General features: G+C 39.1%; 1 protein-coding gene across 2 annotated transcripts in view; it reads left to right on the top strand.

Moving 5' to 3' along the window:
• Nucleotides 1–16,734, top strand: part of tspan15 (tetraspanin 15) — a 41,780-nt gene extending 25,046 nt beyond the window's left edge. The window contains exons 4-8 of one of the 2 annotated variants that reach the window (XM_020495508.2): nucleotides 1,983–2,078; nucleotides 7,242–7,358; nucleotides 11,135–11,185; nucleotides 11,421–11,537; nucleotides 15,314–16,734. In XM_020495508.2, the coding sequence (XP_020351097.1) occupies nucleotides 1,983–2,078; nucleotides 7,242–7,358; nucleotides 11,135–11,185; nucleotides 11,421–11,537; nucleotides 15,314–15,487 (555 nt within the window). In that variant the 3' untranslated portion in view covers nucleotides 15,488–16,734. Of the gene's footprint in view, nucleotides 1–1,982; nucleotides 2,079–7,241; nucleotides 7,359–11,134; nucleotides 11,186–11,420; nucleotides 11,538–15,102; nucleotides 15,216–15,313 lie in introns of those variants that run through there. The other variant, XM_031835441.1, reaches the window with a different exon arrangement.
• Nucleotides 16,735–18,081: the final 1,347 nt, after the last annotated feature.

Below are 18,081 nucleotides of genomic sequence, written 5' to 3'. Positions count from 1 at the left end.
TTTGGATTGAAAATAAAGTTTTGCTCTCGACAAAAATAAATGTACCTCCATGGCATATAACAATTTGCCTGTGAATAACCACACCTTCATACAAACTTGCTATGCAGAATTCTTGACGCACAACCGAAAGTGCTGCCATATCCTGCCAGCACGCCCACAATCGAGCCACTCAGGCGGAGAATGATGCGTGGAAGAGGGAGAGGAACGAGATGGGAGTAGCAACAATTTGTTTCAAGTTGGGGAGGGGGGCTAATAGCTGAACAATAGACTATTCAACCTTTTACTAAAGAATAGTCTAATAGCCGAGCTAGGTGTGGAGAAAAAAAAACTATCACAGACCAGATTTGCCCTAACGACCAAGGGGTAGTTGCAACACTGATTATGCTTTTGGGTCCCAGTGCACTAATGTCTCTAACTGACAATGAATGGGCAATATAAACCAAATAATGAACTGATAATTGTGTACGACCTCAAATGAAACAAGCAGGGAGCAGGTTTCGAACACTCAACCTTCTTGCCCGTAGTCCAGCGCGCTATTGACTGTGCACCAAAAGCCTGCTCAAGCCGCAGTCGATAGAGCGCGTCCTCTCGGTAGCTTGCTACTCAATGTAATAAAGTAATGACTTTTCAAAGAAGTTACCTTACACGTTATGTTTGCTGACAATTTGTTAGCTACGGTGTCCTTACGAACCACATAGCTAACATAGCATATCATTACAGCAGTATGTACCGGTATCTACCTAACGTTAGTAGTTATACATCAACCGTGCCAGTATATTTACTATAGGTTAACTACCCAACGTTTATTGACTGGATTATTCCCGTCAATCTTAGTTTAGGTAAATGGTATAGTTGTGCGTTCTCAATGGACATTCGGGTGCTTTCGTAAATTCTTTCTGGCTATCTACTCCGATTTCAGAGCACTCTCGTCTGAGTGTACCAGAACGCAGAATAATGAGTTTACAAGCCCTCAACACCCATTGAATATGGCCGGTGTCAGTAAAAGTCTGCAAAAAAACGTAATTAAATTTGTTTCCAGCAGCACAGTTACAGTCACCAACGCTCTGGTTAACATGAAAACTGCCTAACCAGCTCTGCTAGGGCGAGTAAAATGGTCAGAGTGGTCTCATTTGTGTCTGGAAGTAGCTAGCCAACGTTAGCTTGGGTGATTGACTGCCGTTGTAAGGCCAGAACGCTGGATCTCCCTCATTTTCCAGAGTAAAAGCCTGAAACAATGCCTAAAGACTGGCCACGTGTAAAGGAAGCCATAGAGACCGTGAACTGGGTCCTAAGTCTTTGTATGGTAGATAGGCTTTCAATGGAAAAACAGCCTTTCAAAGTAATAGTACTTCTGGGTTGGATTTTCCTCAGGTTTTTGCCCGCCATATCAGTTCTGTTATCCTCAGACATTATCTTAACAATTTTGGAAACTTTAGAGTGTTTTCTATCCAAATCTACTAATTATATGCATATCCTATCTTCTGGGCCTGACTAGCAGGTAGTTTAATTTGGGCACGCTTTTCATCCAAAATTCCGAATGCTGCCCCCTACCCTAGTGAAGTGAATCAATTTGTTAGGTTAGTGCAGGGATTTTCAAACTTTTCTTGCCCAGGGACCCCTCCCAGGCAAACCAGCGACTCGGGGACCTTCCATCATATGTTAGCAAGAAAAATGCCATTTTGAAATTGTAACGGTAACTAATCCGCCTAAGGTCCAATACAGATATGTTTCAAGTCTGAACATGATCCTGTCAAAGAGGTTACATGGCAATTTGTGTCTTGGGGAATTGCTTATGCCAGGATTTAGGACAATGAAGTAGTTTTTATTGACAGGAGCAATATAGGGAGAGTTCAAGTGTTGGTGCATTGAATTCCTTATTAAATGTATAAACAACAATGTACTCAATTGTTTTAAAGCTGCCTACACTATCAATCCTACAATCTTAATATATTTCACCCTCTTTTTATTTTCCACCACCATAGACTGTGGACCTCTTAAACAAAAACATTCGTAAAGGAATAGTGAATTACTATGATGATCTGGATTTCAAAAACATCATGGACTTTGTTCAAAGAAAGGTAAGATTTCAGTTTGAAAATTTTATGGATATTATTTTTAAACTGTTTTCCAGGTTTTGTGTCTGATTCTTTGTTTTTCATTGCCTTTGTACAAATGTAATTTGTGATTATTCACTTTGACATAATGGTAGGGGTTATGTCACAAAGGGAAAAGTGGTTCGTTGTAATTAGAAGGTTCCTACCGGGTGGGGGAGAGATGGATGCTGTCAAGGCAGCATTGGAGTTCTCATTCTCACCCCTAACCTTGACTAAATCTGTTACAGAGAACCCATTTTCTCCAGCAATCCTGCTTTTCCATAAGTTGTTACACAGGAGGACTACTGATGATAGAAAGTAACCTGGGTACTGTGAAAGTATTTGCCCCCCATCTAATTATTTTAGACTTTTACATTTATTTTAAATGTTATCATATCTTAACCAAAACCTAATATTAGATAAAGAGAACCTGAGTGAACAAATAACACAACAATAACATACTTACTTCATAAACAAAGTTAGGCAACACCCAATGCCCCTGTGTGTGAAAGTAATTGCCCCCTTACACTCAATAACTGGTTGTGTCACCTTTAGCGGCAATGACTGCAACCAAATGCTTCCTGTAGTTGTTGATCACTCTCACATCGTTGTGGAGGAATTTTGGCTCACTCTTGCATGCAGAACTACTTTAACTCGGCGACATTTGTGGATTTTCAAGCACGAACTGCTCGTTTCAAGTCCTGCCACAACATCTCAACTGGGATTTGGTCTGGACTTCAAATTTGTTGCTTTTTAGCCATTTATGTAGACTTAATTGTGTGTTTTGCTCATCAAATGTTATTTGTCACATACACATGGTTAGCAGATGTTAATGCGAGTGTAGCGAAATGCTTGTGCTTCTAGTTCCGACAATGCAGTAGTAACCAACGAGTAATCTAACCTATCAATTTCACAACTACCTTGTACACACAAGTGTAAAGGGATGAAGTATATGTACATAAAGATATATGAATGAGTGATTGTACAGAACGGCATAGGCAAGATGCAGTAGATGGTATAGAGTACAGTATATACATATGAGATGAGTAATGTAGAGTATGTAAACATAAAAGTGGCTAGTGATTAAAAAAAATCCATTATTAAAGTGGCTGGAGTTGAGTCAGTATGTTGTCAGCAGCCACTCAATGTTAGTGGTGGCTGTTTAACAGTCTGACGGCCTTGAGATAGAAGCTTTTTTTCAGTCTCTCGGTCCCTGCTTTGATGCACCTGTACTGACTTCGCCTTCTGGATGATAGCAGGGTGAACAGGCAGTGGCTTGGGTGGTTGTTGTCATTGATGATCTTTGGCCTTCCTGTGACATCGGGTGGTGTAGGTGTCCTGGAGGGCAGGTAGTTTGCCCCCGGTGATGCGTTGTGCAGACCTCACTACTTTTTGGATAGCCTTACGGTTGTGGGCGGAGCAGTTGCCCTACCAGGCGGTGATACAGCCCGACAGGATGCTCTCGATTGTGCATCTGTAAAAGTTTGAGTGCTTTTAGTGACAAGCCGAATTTCTTCAGCCTCCTGAGGTTAAAGAGGTGCTGCTGCGCCTTCCTCACCACGCTGTCTGTGTGGGTGGACCAATTCAGTTTGTTCGTGATGTGTACGCTGAGGAACTTAACTTACTACCCTCTCCACTACTGTCCCGTCAATGTGGATAGGGGGGTGCTCCCTCTGCTGTTTCCTGAAGTCCACAATCATCTCCTTTGTTTTGTTGAGTGTGAGGTTATTTTCCTGACACCACACTCCGAGGGCCCTCACCACCTCCCTGTAGGCTGTCTCGTCATTGTTGGTAATCAAGCCTACCACTGTAGTGTCGTCTTGCTGCATGACCCAGATGACTTCAGCTCACAGACAGATGGCCTGACATTCTCCTGTAGAATTCTCTGATACAGAACAGAATTCATGGTTCCTTCTATTAAGGTAATGCATCCAGGTCCTGAGGCAGCAAATCATTCCCAAACCATCACACTACCACAACTATGCTTGATCGTTGGTACGAGGTTCTTACTGTGGAATGCAGTTTGGTTTTCACCATGCATAAATGGGACCCATGTCATCCAAAAAGTTATACTTTTGACTCCTCTTTCCATAGAACATTCTTCCAAGAGTCTCGATGAACATCACGGTGCTTCCAGGTGCTTTTTGGTAAACTTGAATCACCTTTTTGGATGACAGGAAGTGTTTGGTTGCTGTCATTGCAGCTAAAGGTGGCACAACCAGTTATTGACTGTAAGGGGGCAATTACTTTTTCACACAAATTGGGTGTTGCATAACTTTTTGTTTATTCAATCATTTAATTTTTTTAAAAATATTTGTAAAATCAGGTTCTCTATTTAGTATTAGGTTTTGGAAAATCAGCAAGGTGGCACATACTTTTTCACAACACTATGTGCCAAACAACTATTGTGCATTATTTCAAGCATTTATACTCACCACAAGCCACACAAAGCTGTTTGTAGAATGGAAAATGTTTCAAGAAAGAACTAAATTGGGACTCTGAATGTTGGAGGACAGCTTTGTCTGTCTCTCATAATAGAACGTTAATGTGTCATACCGTCTTCATTCTCCAACTGTGTGATGTGTTTTGACATTCTCCTAAAGCAGGTAGAACAGGAGCTTTGAAAATCCCCACTGAGGGAGATAGTTGTGGTAGTTTGTCTTGTTGATAGAAGGAAGTAGATCAATACAACTGCATCAAGAGTGCTGCTGTCCCCCCTTTTTTTTCTAAACTCACTATTGAATATGATTTTGTGTGTAACCACAACTGTGTGCTGTAGATCTTACCTAGTATTAGACCTAGCCTAAGGTACTTTTTCTTAAGTGCTACCTTATGGTCAGATGTTGAACTGCATCAGATTAGACTGTATTTTTAAAAGGAAGTAGGTGTATTTCTGTTTACTTTTAACTCTGAGGTGTTTCGCCAGCCAAGTTGAAGACTGGCTCTCGAATATGTGACATTCTGCCACTAGATTGAGACATCATCTGTAAATGTATTCGTATAAAAACATTCACTTCAAGCGAATATGAAAGGTGCACGTTTTACCAGCCACATGCAATACATTTGTGAATGTTCATTGCCTGTCTTTACACTTTTAAAGCAAAGGTCTCTGCTATTTCAAGTCGTTACATTTGTATGTATTTATTAAGGACTATAATTATAGCAGGATATTTTAATAGCACTCAAATGGATGCACACATCTCAAGCCTCTGATTTCTGGCTTATATATTTGGCTTCTAGGTTTTGTGTGTTTTTAAAACTGACATTTAACACAGGCCAGTATTTGTTTGATGATCTCTAGAGTAGGCCTAGTTTTGCTTTGGCTTGGTTAGTTCTTACTCTGATAAATCTGAACTGGACTACTTGGTCTCTGTGGTGAACCATGAATTGGTACAAAGTGCTTGTATGAGCTGCTGGAGGAAAGGTTACTTGCTAATCTCCCTAAGCACACACAAGATCTCTCTCCCTCATGTTCTTGTAACTCAATAATGTCAGTGCCACTGCAACTCAGTAGTTATATACTGAACAAAAATATGAATGCAACATGTAAAGTGTCCCATGTTTCATGAGCTGAAATAAAAGATCTCAGAAATGTTCCATCTGCACAAAAAGCATATTTCTCTCAATTTCTGGGCAGAAATGTGTTTAAATCCCGGTTAGTGAGCATTTGTACTTTGCCAAGATAATCCATCCACCTGACAGGTGTGGCATATCAAGAAGCTGATTAAACCACATGATCATTACACAGGTGCACCTTGTGCATGGTACAATAAAAGGCCACTCTAAAATGTGCAGTTTTGTCAAACAACACAATGCCACAGATGGCTCAAGTTTTGAGGGAGTGTGCAATTCACATGCTGACTACAGGAATATAATTTTGTTAATTTCTCTACCATAAGCCGCCTCAACGTCATTTTAGAGAATTTGTCAGTATGTCCAACCGGCCTCACAACCACAGACCACATGTAACCACGCCAGCCCAGGACCTCAACATCTGGCTTCTTCACCTGCGGGATCGTCTGAGACCAGACACCCAGACTGCTGGAGAAACAGGAGTATTTCTGTATTTAATGAAACCCTTTTGTGGGGAAAAACATATTCTGATTGGCTGGGCCTGGCTCCCCAGTGGGTGGACCTGGCTCTCAAGTGGGTGGGCCTATGCCCACCCATGGCTGTGCCCCTGCCCAGTCATGAAATCCATAGATTAGGGCCTAATGAATTCATTTAAATTAACTGATTTCCATATATGAACTGTAACTCAGTAAAATCTTTGAAATTGTTTATATTTTTGTTCAGTGTATATATCATCACATCCATGTTTTGTGAGTTTTCTTCAGGAATACATTTGTTAATGGGTAAAGATACCTGATTTATAAAATTAAAAAAACTAGTCACAAAAGGTGGAAATTGCATGTAACTGGCAAAATACTGTTTCCTTTACAGTTACCTGTACCTCAACACATTTTAAATAATCGTGTTAATTTTGATCCCTTTACTGAAACTTTACAGGAGTCTAAATGACCAAATAATTTTGTACAACCATTAAGGCTAAAGCTCCTGAAATAGTGTACTTAAAGCTTTCAGAGAATCCTATCCAGGTAATTGGAGTAATTACTAGCAATGGCTATAGGCATTTTAAGAGCCTTTTCAGATCTTTGCTTTGAAGACAAAGCAGATTCACAGTGTATAGCTCAGCTCCTTTTGAATTTTAGCCTTGCAAAATACTTCCTTTAAACCTAAATTGTGTTTTATGCTAATACAAAAGCTCAACATGTAAACAACATTGCTGTACCAGAACAGAAGAGTTAGAAAATGTATTTGAAGCTCAAAAGATCCACAATTTTAGAACTTGTTCATAAACCCTTTATAAGGCCTTCATAGTCTATGCTTCACAAATCATGTAAGCAAATGGTATGCTAGAGTTTGACAAAGGGGTTATGCCACATTGTGTGCCTGATTTTTAAGGACCTGTTAAAAAGCTTGTATAGGATGAATTGCTTTAAACAGTGTATCTCTGTAGGCATAAAGGGTTTAAAGAGGAACCAAGGTTTTTCATAATGTTGAATGTTGAATATCATTCTAGAACTGTTTTCGATTTATTAATACAGCTATGTTTGTCTGTGCTTTATCGCTGTCTGTTCTTTACAGTTCAAGTGTTGTGGAGGGCAGGAGTACAAAGACTGGGAAGTGAACATGTACCATAACTGTACAGCTCCTGGACCACTGGCATGTGGCGTTCCTTACACCTGCTGCCTCGAAAACAAGGTCTGTGCTGCTCTTCCATTGAGAGCTCATGATGCAAATTAGAATATAATAGATCTTTATTTAAATCAATTTGAACGCATTGTTTGGTGTCACAGTACCCATCCCAACACCCCACACACATGACAGTCTTGGAGCAGCACAGGGTCAGCTCAGCAGAGCAGGGACCCTGAAGCAGTTTCCTTCAAAATGGCAGTAGGTAGCATATGGGATAATGATGCCAGCAACCCTATGGCCGCAGTTCACTCCAGTCTGCTTTTACGTGTCAGCCCTGTGATTCAAACCGACAACCTTCCTCTTATTGGTCCGAGACTCTAACCTTGAGGCTACCATTGTCTCCAAATGTCACTTTGTCTTTTTCTTAGTGTCTTTGTACTAAACAAATCTCGGGTTGGGAAGATCACACTCAAAATTTTGTCTGGCAAGAAACATGGAAATGTACAACCAATTCTGGTTATTTGCACTCATAATTTAACTGTTTAGCATTGTGGTGTTTCAGCAGAGAATGGTTGACTAGAGACCACATCCATGACAACTCTTCATGTCCCTTAACACGTTTTCATACTTGTTGAAAACTATTAATCAGTACAGCTCAGATTTGTTTATCTCTAGATGCCTCCTATGCCATATTTGTTCCCCTCCGTGTTGTTCTGATCTCTAAATATAACAGTAGGGTCGTTCTTGAATTAGTCGCATTTGGGCATCGCATTATGGGGAAAATGAACAAAACATTTTTTCTTCTCATTCTAAATCAATTAATATGGTAACTGAATTACCTTTTTTAAATAGTTTTTGATAACAAATTACATAACATTGACACCAGTAGGAGTAGAAACACCAATAACATAGGTATTTGAAGATTTAGTATAGACCCCTCTCCTGCAAAGTTTGCCACTGGAGGGAATGCTCAAGGTCCTTGTACAGTTCCTTCAGAAAGTATTAACACCCCTTGACTTTTTCCACATTTTGATGTTACAGCCTGAATTTGAAATGGATTACATATAGATTTGACAATGCCCCATAATGTCAAAATTGAATTATGTTTTTAGACATTTTTACAAATTAATGTATAATTATTAGTTCAAATGTCTTGAGTCAATAATTATTAAACCTCTTATGGCAAGCCTAAATACGTTCAGGAGTATCAATGTTCTTAAGTCAAATAATAAGTTGCATGGTGTTTAAAATGTTTTTTTTTTTTCATATCTGTGCTCCACACTGATACTATGACTGATTGTTTTTGAAAGAAAAGTCTTTTTTTTTCATTTTAAAATAACATCAAATTGATCCGAAATACAGTGTAGACATTGTTAATGTTGTAAATGACTATTGTAACTGGATTTTTAATGGAATATCTACTTAGGTGTACAGAGGCCTATTATCAACAACCATCACTCCTGTGTTCCAATGGCACGTTGTGTTAGCTAATCCAAGTGTATCATTTTAAAAGGCTAATTGATCATTAGAAAACCCTATTGCAATTATGTTAGCACAGCTGAAAACTGTTGTGCTGATTTAATGAAGCAATAAAACCGGCCTTCTTTAGACTACTTGAGTATCTGGAGCATCAGCATTTGTGGGTTCGATTACAGGCTCAAAATGGCCAGAAACAAAGAAAATTCTTCTGAAACTCGTCAGTCTATTCTTGTTCTAATAAATTGCCAAGAAACTGAAGATCTTGTACAATGCTGTGTACTACTCCCTTCACAGAACAGCGCAAACTGGCTCTAACCAGAATAGAAAGAAGAGTGGGAGGCCCCGGTGCACTACTGAGCAAGAGGACAAGTACATTAGTGTCTAGTTTGAGAAACACAAGCCTCACAAGTCCTCAACTGGCAGCTTCATTAAATAGTACCCGCAAAACACAAGTCTCAACTTCAACGGTGAAGAGGGGACTCTGGGATGCTCTTCCGGGATGATGTAGCGTGCCCGGGGAAGTCAGATCAGGTGTCCACAGCTGCAGTCGGAATAGCAGCACAGGATCATCAGCTCAAACAGGTGGACTTGGGACAGGAACGGCAAGGAATCATCAGCTCCAGCCCTCCGAGAGGGGAGACAGAGACCCCATGCTTTGTGAGTTCTTTCTGTGAATGTGATCCCCTCTTTCTGTGAATGTGATCCCGTCTCTCTGAGAGCACAGCTGGTCAGACAGGATGTCACTCAGCAGAACTGGACACCATTTAGTGTTCTTAAAAAGTACAAAGATAACATCCTCCAGGCAGCTGGGGATGGGGTCTCGTGCTGTCATGCCACTGTAGGAGGATCTGGCTCTGAATCCTAATATACTATCCTGATTTTAAATTGCAAGGTAAAAAAGTATCTTGGTCTATTTATTAATCTTATTATGGGCATGCAAACCTTTTGTCTGTCATCTCAAAGATTACATTTTAACCTGATTGGTAAAAATAGCAAGTCAAAATGAGAGATGCATGTTGTCTTTCAAGCTCATGATTTTCAACATATAGTTGCTGGGATTTGAGATATAGAAGCAGATAACCTTCAGGGATCCCCATGGCTGAATGTATTATCTTATCTCTAAAATCCAGATATTGATACCTCACAAGGCTTCGTATAAAAGGGTGAAACAAAAAAATGCATTGTTTGTTCCGAATTAAAATTCCAGTCTCTGAAGGGAATAAAAAGCTGGAACAATCTGGAACATGTCTGTCTTAGCTCTTTTTGTTTAAAACAATTTAGTTCTATTGATATTTAAAGTGCCTCTACTCTGCAACTTTCCCGAGGTTCCGTTTTTTTATGCATGTCAAAATGCCCATGGTCTTGCGGCCATATCACATGTTCTCCCCTATGGTAACTGTCATTATTGAACAAAAATATTGAAAGACTTCTCATTTTGTTTTCTGAACATGCACAGTTGCTCAGTGCTCAGGGATATTTATGTCAAAGTACACTGAATAATGTATACCTGCTATCATTCAAGTGGAATTAATTCAAGTAAAATAGAATGGACAACTTCTTACAGCATCATTTTGTCTATGAAAAGAAAGTTAGGTGTCTGTTTGGTTTAGAAGTTGTAGAGCTTTTTACCAGTTTTCCACAAAGTACTCCATCTCTGCTGTGAACCACCCAAGCTGAAGGGAGTAGATTTCCCTGGTGTGGGTCATTCATGTTGTGTTTTCCCTCAGTTATCACTGTCTACTGTTTGCTCCTTAATAAGTAATGCACATCCTGGGGGGCAAAGCTAGGATTTTAGCAATGTTTGTCAACTTGTTCCAATAAGACTTGGAGCATTTGGTTACATTACTTAGTAATATTTTCATTGAAGTCTTAGCTAATATTTAACATTTTAACATATTTATTGGTTGCTCTTTTGAACATGATCTTAGGCTGGATATTAGCCTACATATCCATTCCCTAATGTTGGGACTGATTTGATCTCTCTCACTCATCACAATCACTAGCCAAGGGCCAAACTTCTAAAATAGTTCAACTAGACCAGGGGTGCCCAACCTTTTTGACATGAGATCTAATATTTCCACAACCAGTTTAGACGATACCAATCATAGGGTTCCCACGTTTATACATTTTATTTATTTTACTTTTCATGCCTACAGAAATGCATGTACTTTCATAACAAGCTATTTTGTTTTTCTATTGTAGAAAAGCAGGTGGACATTGTAGAGAAGATTCCTCATTTATGATTCATTATTTGAATAATCCTCAAGGGATGTATCCTAACTTCAAATATGCTTGTGTAACTTGCTAGTGATGTGCTCAAATCTGTTATCACTTTTACTTAGTATTATGTTCTTCCTTTTCAGCCTAATGAGGTTACCAACACACTATGTGGATATAAGGTCCTTGACAAAGAGGTAAGACTATCTGAACAAAATCTTGTCTCGGTGTCTCTCACGGTCTCAATTTCGAATTGTGAAAGTCTAAATGGGAAATTGATGTTTACTGATGTCATACAGAGGGACAGTGCATTCATTTTCTCATTCATTTTTTATTTGTTATCACATATGTATGAAAGATCATATCACACACATCAGTCATACAGATTTGCACAAAGGCCTGCCATTTTAAATGTATATCCCTCCTGCTTAGAGGCTGGACTTGCAGAATGTCATCTACATCAGAGGTTGTACTGATGCTGTCTTCATCTGGTTCATGGATAACTATAAGATAATGGCTGGCTTGCTGCTTGGCATCTTATTCCCCCAGGTAAGAGTTAACCACCATGCCATTTCAGACTGACATCTGATGTCCACCAACAATACACAAGTAATGATTCACACAAATGTTATGGGCACAGCTCTTTGGTTAATAGCTGTAGCAGGAGAAAGGTACTGGTTTCCACATAATGGTTTAAAAACTGATTTTCGGGGGGGGGGGGGGGGGGTATGATGCAGTGAAATATAGAAAATATGCTGTTATTGTGAGCTTTCCTTTTTTTTTCTTCGTTAAATCAAAACATTTTTTTAAATGTAGCTTCTAAAATGGTCTCATATTTTAGCTAGAGAGGGTGATGCAGCTTCCCAGTCACAGCTTGCAGTGGAAGCCCCTACAAATGTTTGCTTATCACTTTATAATGTCTGCCTCTCAGAACTAATCATTGATTGACACATTGGACACTTTCCATTGGTTTCAAATTCTATGTCCATCTTATCAAGCACAGTGGGAAAACAGGACAAATATGCAAAATTGAATTTACACATTGAAATTCTGTGAGTAGTTTCTCAGATGTTATGATCTTTTTTTGGGAGATATTTGGCACAAATGAATGTTTAATCGTCACCACAATATGTCAACTGGAACTTTAATCCACTATCAATCTGCAGTAGGAAAATCAAAATCAATTTTTAGGGTATGAGTAATGTTATCGTAAATTGCATTACTGTGAGCCAAGTCCCCATCTGCTGCCTAACTACTCTTATCTTTTAGAAGGGTTTATGATGTTTATATGCAACACAAACCTACAGGTACACAAGAGCACCATGAAATGTCTAGGCCCATGTCCCCATGAATGGGGTCTCTACAAACGCGGAAAACATTGCCCTTAAAAGGTGCATAGCCGACCAAAGAGCGACCGGATTGTATCCTGGACCTACAGTACCAGTCTAAAGTTTGGACACACCTACTCAGGGTTTTTCTTTATTTTTACTGTTTTCTACATTGAAGAATAATAGTGAAGACATCAAAACGACACGTATGGAATTATGATAAATAAATATAAACCCTTGAATTAGTAGGTGTGTCCAAACTTTTGACTGGTACTGTAGATCCATTCAGAATATGAGTGTGTTTGGCATGCTTTATGGGCCTCCCAGTTATAAATTCTTCTCCACTGCAAAGATGAGGCATTTTGGTTTATGTGACACATCACCCCATTCGCAGACTTTCCCTATGGAGACAGCACTTTGATATATGTTGTTTACCTGGTTCTGCTATAGATGGGCCAAGACAGAGCAGTATTTGCACAGCAGTGATTCTAGATTAGTGCATTACTTACAGCTGATAACTAATCATGAGGCCATTTTGGAGTAAGGGAGGTTGGAGGACATAAGCAAGAACCCTCTCAATAACGGACTTGGGCTGAACACATTGAGGAAATGTATTGTGTTGTCCATGTAGGTTCACTGTTGAAGCCTCTCTTGAAGTGTGACCTTGAGTAAAGGAACCTAAAGGACTTTGTTGTTTGTAACGTCCATGCTCCTCTACCATAGCTGGGATTAATTAGGTACTATAAATCCAGAAAGTTTTTTTTGTTTTTTTTTGCAGTTGGTGAAGGTGTTCCATAACGGTCCCAGGAGCCTTGGTTCATTACATGCTCCATATAATTTCCTGTTAATTAGCTATGTTCAATTATAAACATTATTACCACTTGTATCTTATAGAAAAAAAGTTATGCTTATAAGACTGAACATTTTCTTTGAAATGTTGTAGACCGACTGTAGTCTACTGTGAAGGGCCAATGATGTCACATGTTAACTATGTGTCCAAATACAATCTGTTTCTCTGAAAACAATGAATACAAATAACATAATCTAGCAAGATTTTGAAGACTTTTCAAGACCCCTTTCAATCAAAAGATTGTAATTCTAGGCTATTTTGACATAGTTACACCACACAAAATTACCAAGTCAATAGATTTTTCTCCCATAATAGTTTGACAGACACACAGACGAATCACCTACCCTTCAATAATTTGTCCACCTCTTGACTACTGATTACATACCTTGCCAAATTAGATGATGTTTTACAATTATATATTCAGAAAGTAGGACTTTCCTTTTAATTATCTTCTCTTTGCTTTTATTCTTTATTTATTCTATATACACTGTGTACAAAACATGAGGAACACCCTCCTAATATTGAGTTGCACCCCCTTTTGCCCTCAGAACAGCCTCAATTCGTCCAGGCATGGGCTCTACAAGGTGTCGAAAGCGTTCCATAGGGATGCTCGCCCATGTTAACTCCAATGCTTCCGACAGTTGTGTCAAGATGGCTGGATGTCCTTTGGTTGGTGGACTATTCTTGATACACATGGGAAACTGTTGAGCATGAAAAACCCAGCAGCTTTGCAGTTCTTGACACTCAAACCGGTGCACCTGGCACCTTCTACCATACCCCGTTCAAAGGCACTTAAATATTTTGTCTTTCCCATTCAACCTCTGAATGGTACATATACACAATCCAAGTCCCATTTGTCTCAAAGCTTAAAAATCCTTCTTTTAACCTGTCTCCTCTGATTTGAAGTGGATTTAACAGGTGACCTCAATAAGGGATCATGGCTTTTACTTGGATTCACTTGGTCAGTCTGTCATGGAAAGAGCAGGTGTTCCTAATTTTTTGTACACTCGATGTACTGTTTGTGGTGCCCAATTTGTCCAATAATATGGAGCATTGGAGGGAACACAACTTGGAGGGTATTGACTTCAACAGATTTTGTGCTTCTGTGTTTCATAGTATGTGGCTGTAAAGTAGAACAAAAGGATTGTCTTCTGACTGGCATTTTTTATATATAATTTAGACCATTGTCTACTCCCTCTCTATTGATTTCTTGATCCCCCTGTATTGATCTCTCACAAAAGTGAGTTGTAGAAAGGACATGGGTCACAAAGGTTCTCCCATGGGTTATTGATTTGAGGGTATTAATGCTTATTTGTTGTTTAGATTAATCATTCGATGTGTAATCTAGTTATTTGAAGAAACCTCCCACGTAGCTTGTATAACTCCTGACTCTGTCTAACAAAATGAGGCCGACTTTCATTTGAAACAGGCCATCGAGACAAGGTAGAAGAAGTGGTCAGTAGTTCTTTGATTTGATTTAAGTCTTAGATTTGATTAGCCATCAGTTCAGTGACTTTGGAGTAGACTGTTATGTCTGAGTTTCAGACCACTCAGTCAACGAGTTATGGAACTAAAATGTCACTTCATAGCTGACTTGACTTGCCGTCTACAGCACTTGAATAGTTATAACATGCCATATACCCACAAGGATACTTTTAACATGTCATATACCCACAAGGATACTTTTTTTAGAAAGTCATTGTTTCATGCATTCTTAACCAGAGATTTTTACCTCAAGATGATGCAGATGTACTGTATGGATTATTTCATGCTTTTTGCACATTGCTGCTTGACAAAAGTAAAATTAAATTCTCTGCCGTGTGATTTGCTATTTTTTTTTTAGGGCTGTTGACAGTAAGAGCACATAGCTTGAGCTTTAGAATCAGCAAAAGTTACGGCTTCCTGTTCATTCAATTGCAGTTTTTGTCTGTTTCAGGTTTGTGCTGTTGATTGAGAAGGCATGCTTCAGACTTTTAAAAAATGTTTTGGAAAAGTGTTTTATATCAAGGACAGAATGTAATGACGTGACATTATTTATTGAAAGCCCCCCCCCCCCCCCCTTACAATACATTGAACTAGTTGCCACCAAGCCCATAGTTTAAGACCATATGTCCCATCCATAACACTGAATCTCCTTGTGTTTGCAGTTCTTCGGCGTGATCGTTAGCTGGCTCTACATCACGCGGGTGGAGGATGCCATTGCTGAGTTTGGTCACTACCAGGATGGACTGCTGGACACAGTGGACAGGGGTGGCTTCAGGGCAACCAAGAAGCAGGGTAGAATGGCCAAATGTTGCATTTGCATGCCAGAGATCGACTGAGCGTGCCTCCTTTTTATCTAATAAGCCTAAAACACTGCTGTGCCTGTGCGAGCTCAGAGAGAGAATACAGCCATGCACTGCCTGCCTCAGCCTTCCAACATACTGGAGCTATCAGCTCCGATTTTACGACGCTGTTCAGATGCTTTTTAATTGGTTTAATTCAGGGATTTTTTTTTCAGGGGTTAAATTATGAAGGTTTTAGTAGGATGGAAAGGTATGAAATGTGTATGGCCTTTTATGAATAGCCTTTTTTTTCCCTCATTGGTGAAATTGATTTTTTATTAATTCACAGCAAAACATTGAACGCTTTTGAATTTTAATTTATGGAGATTGTAGCTCTAGCCAGTCCTGTAAAGTATATTTTTAGCTTTTCAAATATATTTTCTATGGGGAAGTTTATGGAGGTTATTTTACCTTAATCCAATTGTTTATTTTCAGAATCATTGGCAATGTCATGGGTTCAACACATGAATGGTTTTGTGAGTACAAATGTAATTTAGTACGTTTTTAGTCAGTCACTCAATGTGGCTTGATTTGAGGAGCTAGGAATACCAAAGTTGTTAATCATGTATAACATGCACATGGTCAGTTGCCCACATGTTATTAGGATGTTGTACTGTGTAATGGTTTGAAATCTACATGTATGACTTTGCTCAGTCAGTGATATTTACCTCCAATATGTGAGTGTTGAGGGATCTGCTAGTAATGCTAGTGACCCTCTCTCAAGCTGTGTTCAAGATGGATGAGTGCTTATGCTCTCATGATTACTCATACTCTTCCCAGAACAGCATTCTGTGAATGGTCTTCCTGCCAATGATTGTTATCACTGTTAAAAGCATGTTATCGTATGGGATTGCATGCCTAGCTTTAACGGCTAACATACTTATTCCGACCAGAAGTTCCATCAGCAGCCTGTGTCCATAGCAATGGACTAAATGATGTTGTTCTCCTGAGACAGAACGATATTTAAATCCACCCACACACAATAGAAAGGCTAACTTTAAAACAATATATATCTTCAAACTCATTTCAACTCAAAATACATCAAATTAATTAAAGTCAAATCTACTGGTTATTTATTTGACCAACTTTTAAGGTGCTGTCTTTTGTCAATCTTTTGTTCTTTTTCAAAATTAAACTTTGTACTTTTATGCTGTTTTTTTTTAAATGTGTGTGAGCTCACTAATACTTTTGAACATTTTATATAGTGAGTGATCTGGTGAATGAATAAATCATGTTTGCAGTCATGTTATGCAGCCTTTGTAGTTTAGTTGCTCTTCCTGTCCTGCTGGTTTTTATGTGCATGCAGAGGGTGTCCGGCTGTGACGATGTAAATATTTTACTCTTTCATGGAGCCTAGTTCACCCAAAATACCCCATTTGTGTATTTGTTATTCTTCAGCTTTCTCTCTCCCATTACAAACCCATTAGTCATCATGAATATACTTTACGTTCTTCAACCTTTTTCAAACACCTTTCTAATACAAAACCCATATTAGTCTACTAGCCAACATATTTTTTTCCATGATGCCTTTGGTTTTCCTTAAGAGAAAATACTGACATTTTTCGCCAGAGATCTATACAGTTGATGTCGGAAGTTTACATACACTTAGGTTGGAGTCATTAACTCGTTTTTCAACCACTCCACAAATTTCTTGTTACAAATTATAGTTTTGTCAAGTCAGTTAGGACTTTGTGCATGATACAAGTAATTTTTCCAACAATTGTTTACAGAAAGATTATTTCACTTCTAACCCACTGGATTTGTGAATTATAAGTTTACGTACACTAAATTGACTGTGAAATTAAACCACTTGGAAAATTCCAGAAAATTATGTCATGGCTTTAGAAGCTTCTGATAGGCTTATTGCCATCATTTGAGTCAATTGGAGGTGTAACCTGTGGATGTATTTCAAGGCCTACCTTCAAACTCTGCTTCATATCATGGGAAAATCAAAATAAATCAGACTTCAGAAGAAAAGAAATGTAGACTTCCACAAGTCTGGTTCATCCTTGGGAGCAATTTCCAAACGCCTGAAGGTGCCACATTCATCTGTACAAACAATAGTACGTAAGTATGAACACCATGGGACCACAGCCGTCATACCGCTCAGTATGGAGACTCGTTTTGTCTCCTAGAGATGAATGTACTTTGGTGCGAAAAGTGCAAATCAATCCCAGAACAACAGCAAAGGCCCTTGTGAAGATGCTGGAGGAAACAGGTACAAAAGTATCTATATCCACAGTAAAACAAGACAGACAAGACATAACCTGAAAGGCCGGCTCCGCAAGGAAGAAGCCACTGCTCTAAAATCACCATCCAAAAGCCAGACTATGGTTTGCAACTGCACATGGGGACAAAGATCATACTTTTTGGAAGAAACGTCCTCTGGTCTGATGAAACAAAAATAGAACTGTCGCTCTTGCTGCTGGTGATTCTCTGATCCACCTCTACGCAGCTGACACCATTCTGTATACATCTGGCCCTTCTTTGGACACTGCTAACAAACCTCCAAACGAGCTTCAATGGAATACAACCCTCCTGCTGTGGCCTCCAACTGCTTTTAAATGTTAGTAAAACTAAGTGCGTGTTCT

The sequence above is a fragment of the Oncorhynchus kisutch genome, linkage group LG11 (genome assembly GCF_002021735.2).
Source record: "Oncorhynchus kisutch isolate 150728-3 linkage group LG11, Okis_V2, whole genome shotgun sequence".
Lineage (NCBI taxonomy): Eukaryota > Metazoa > Chordata > Actinopteri > Salmoniformes > Salmonidae > Oncorhynchus > Oncorhynchus kisutch.
This window is presented reverse-complemented; position numbering and strand designations above follow the sequence as displayed.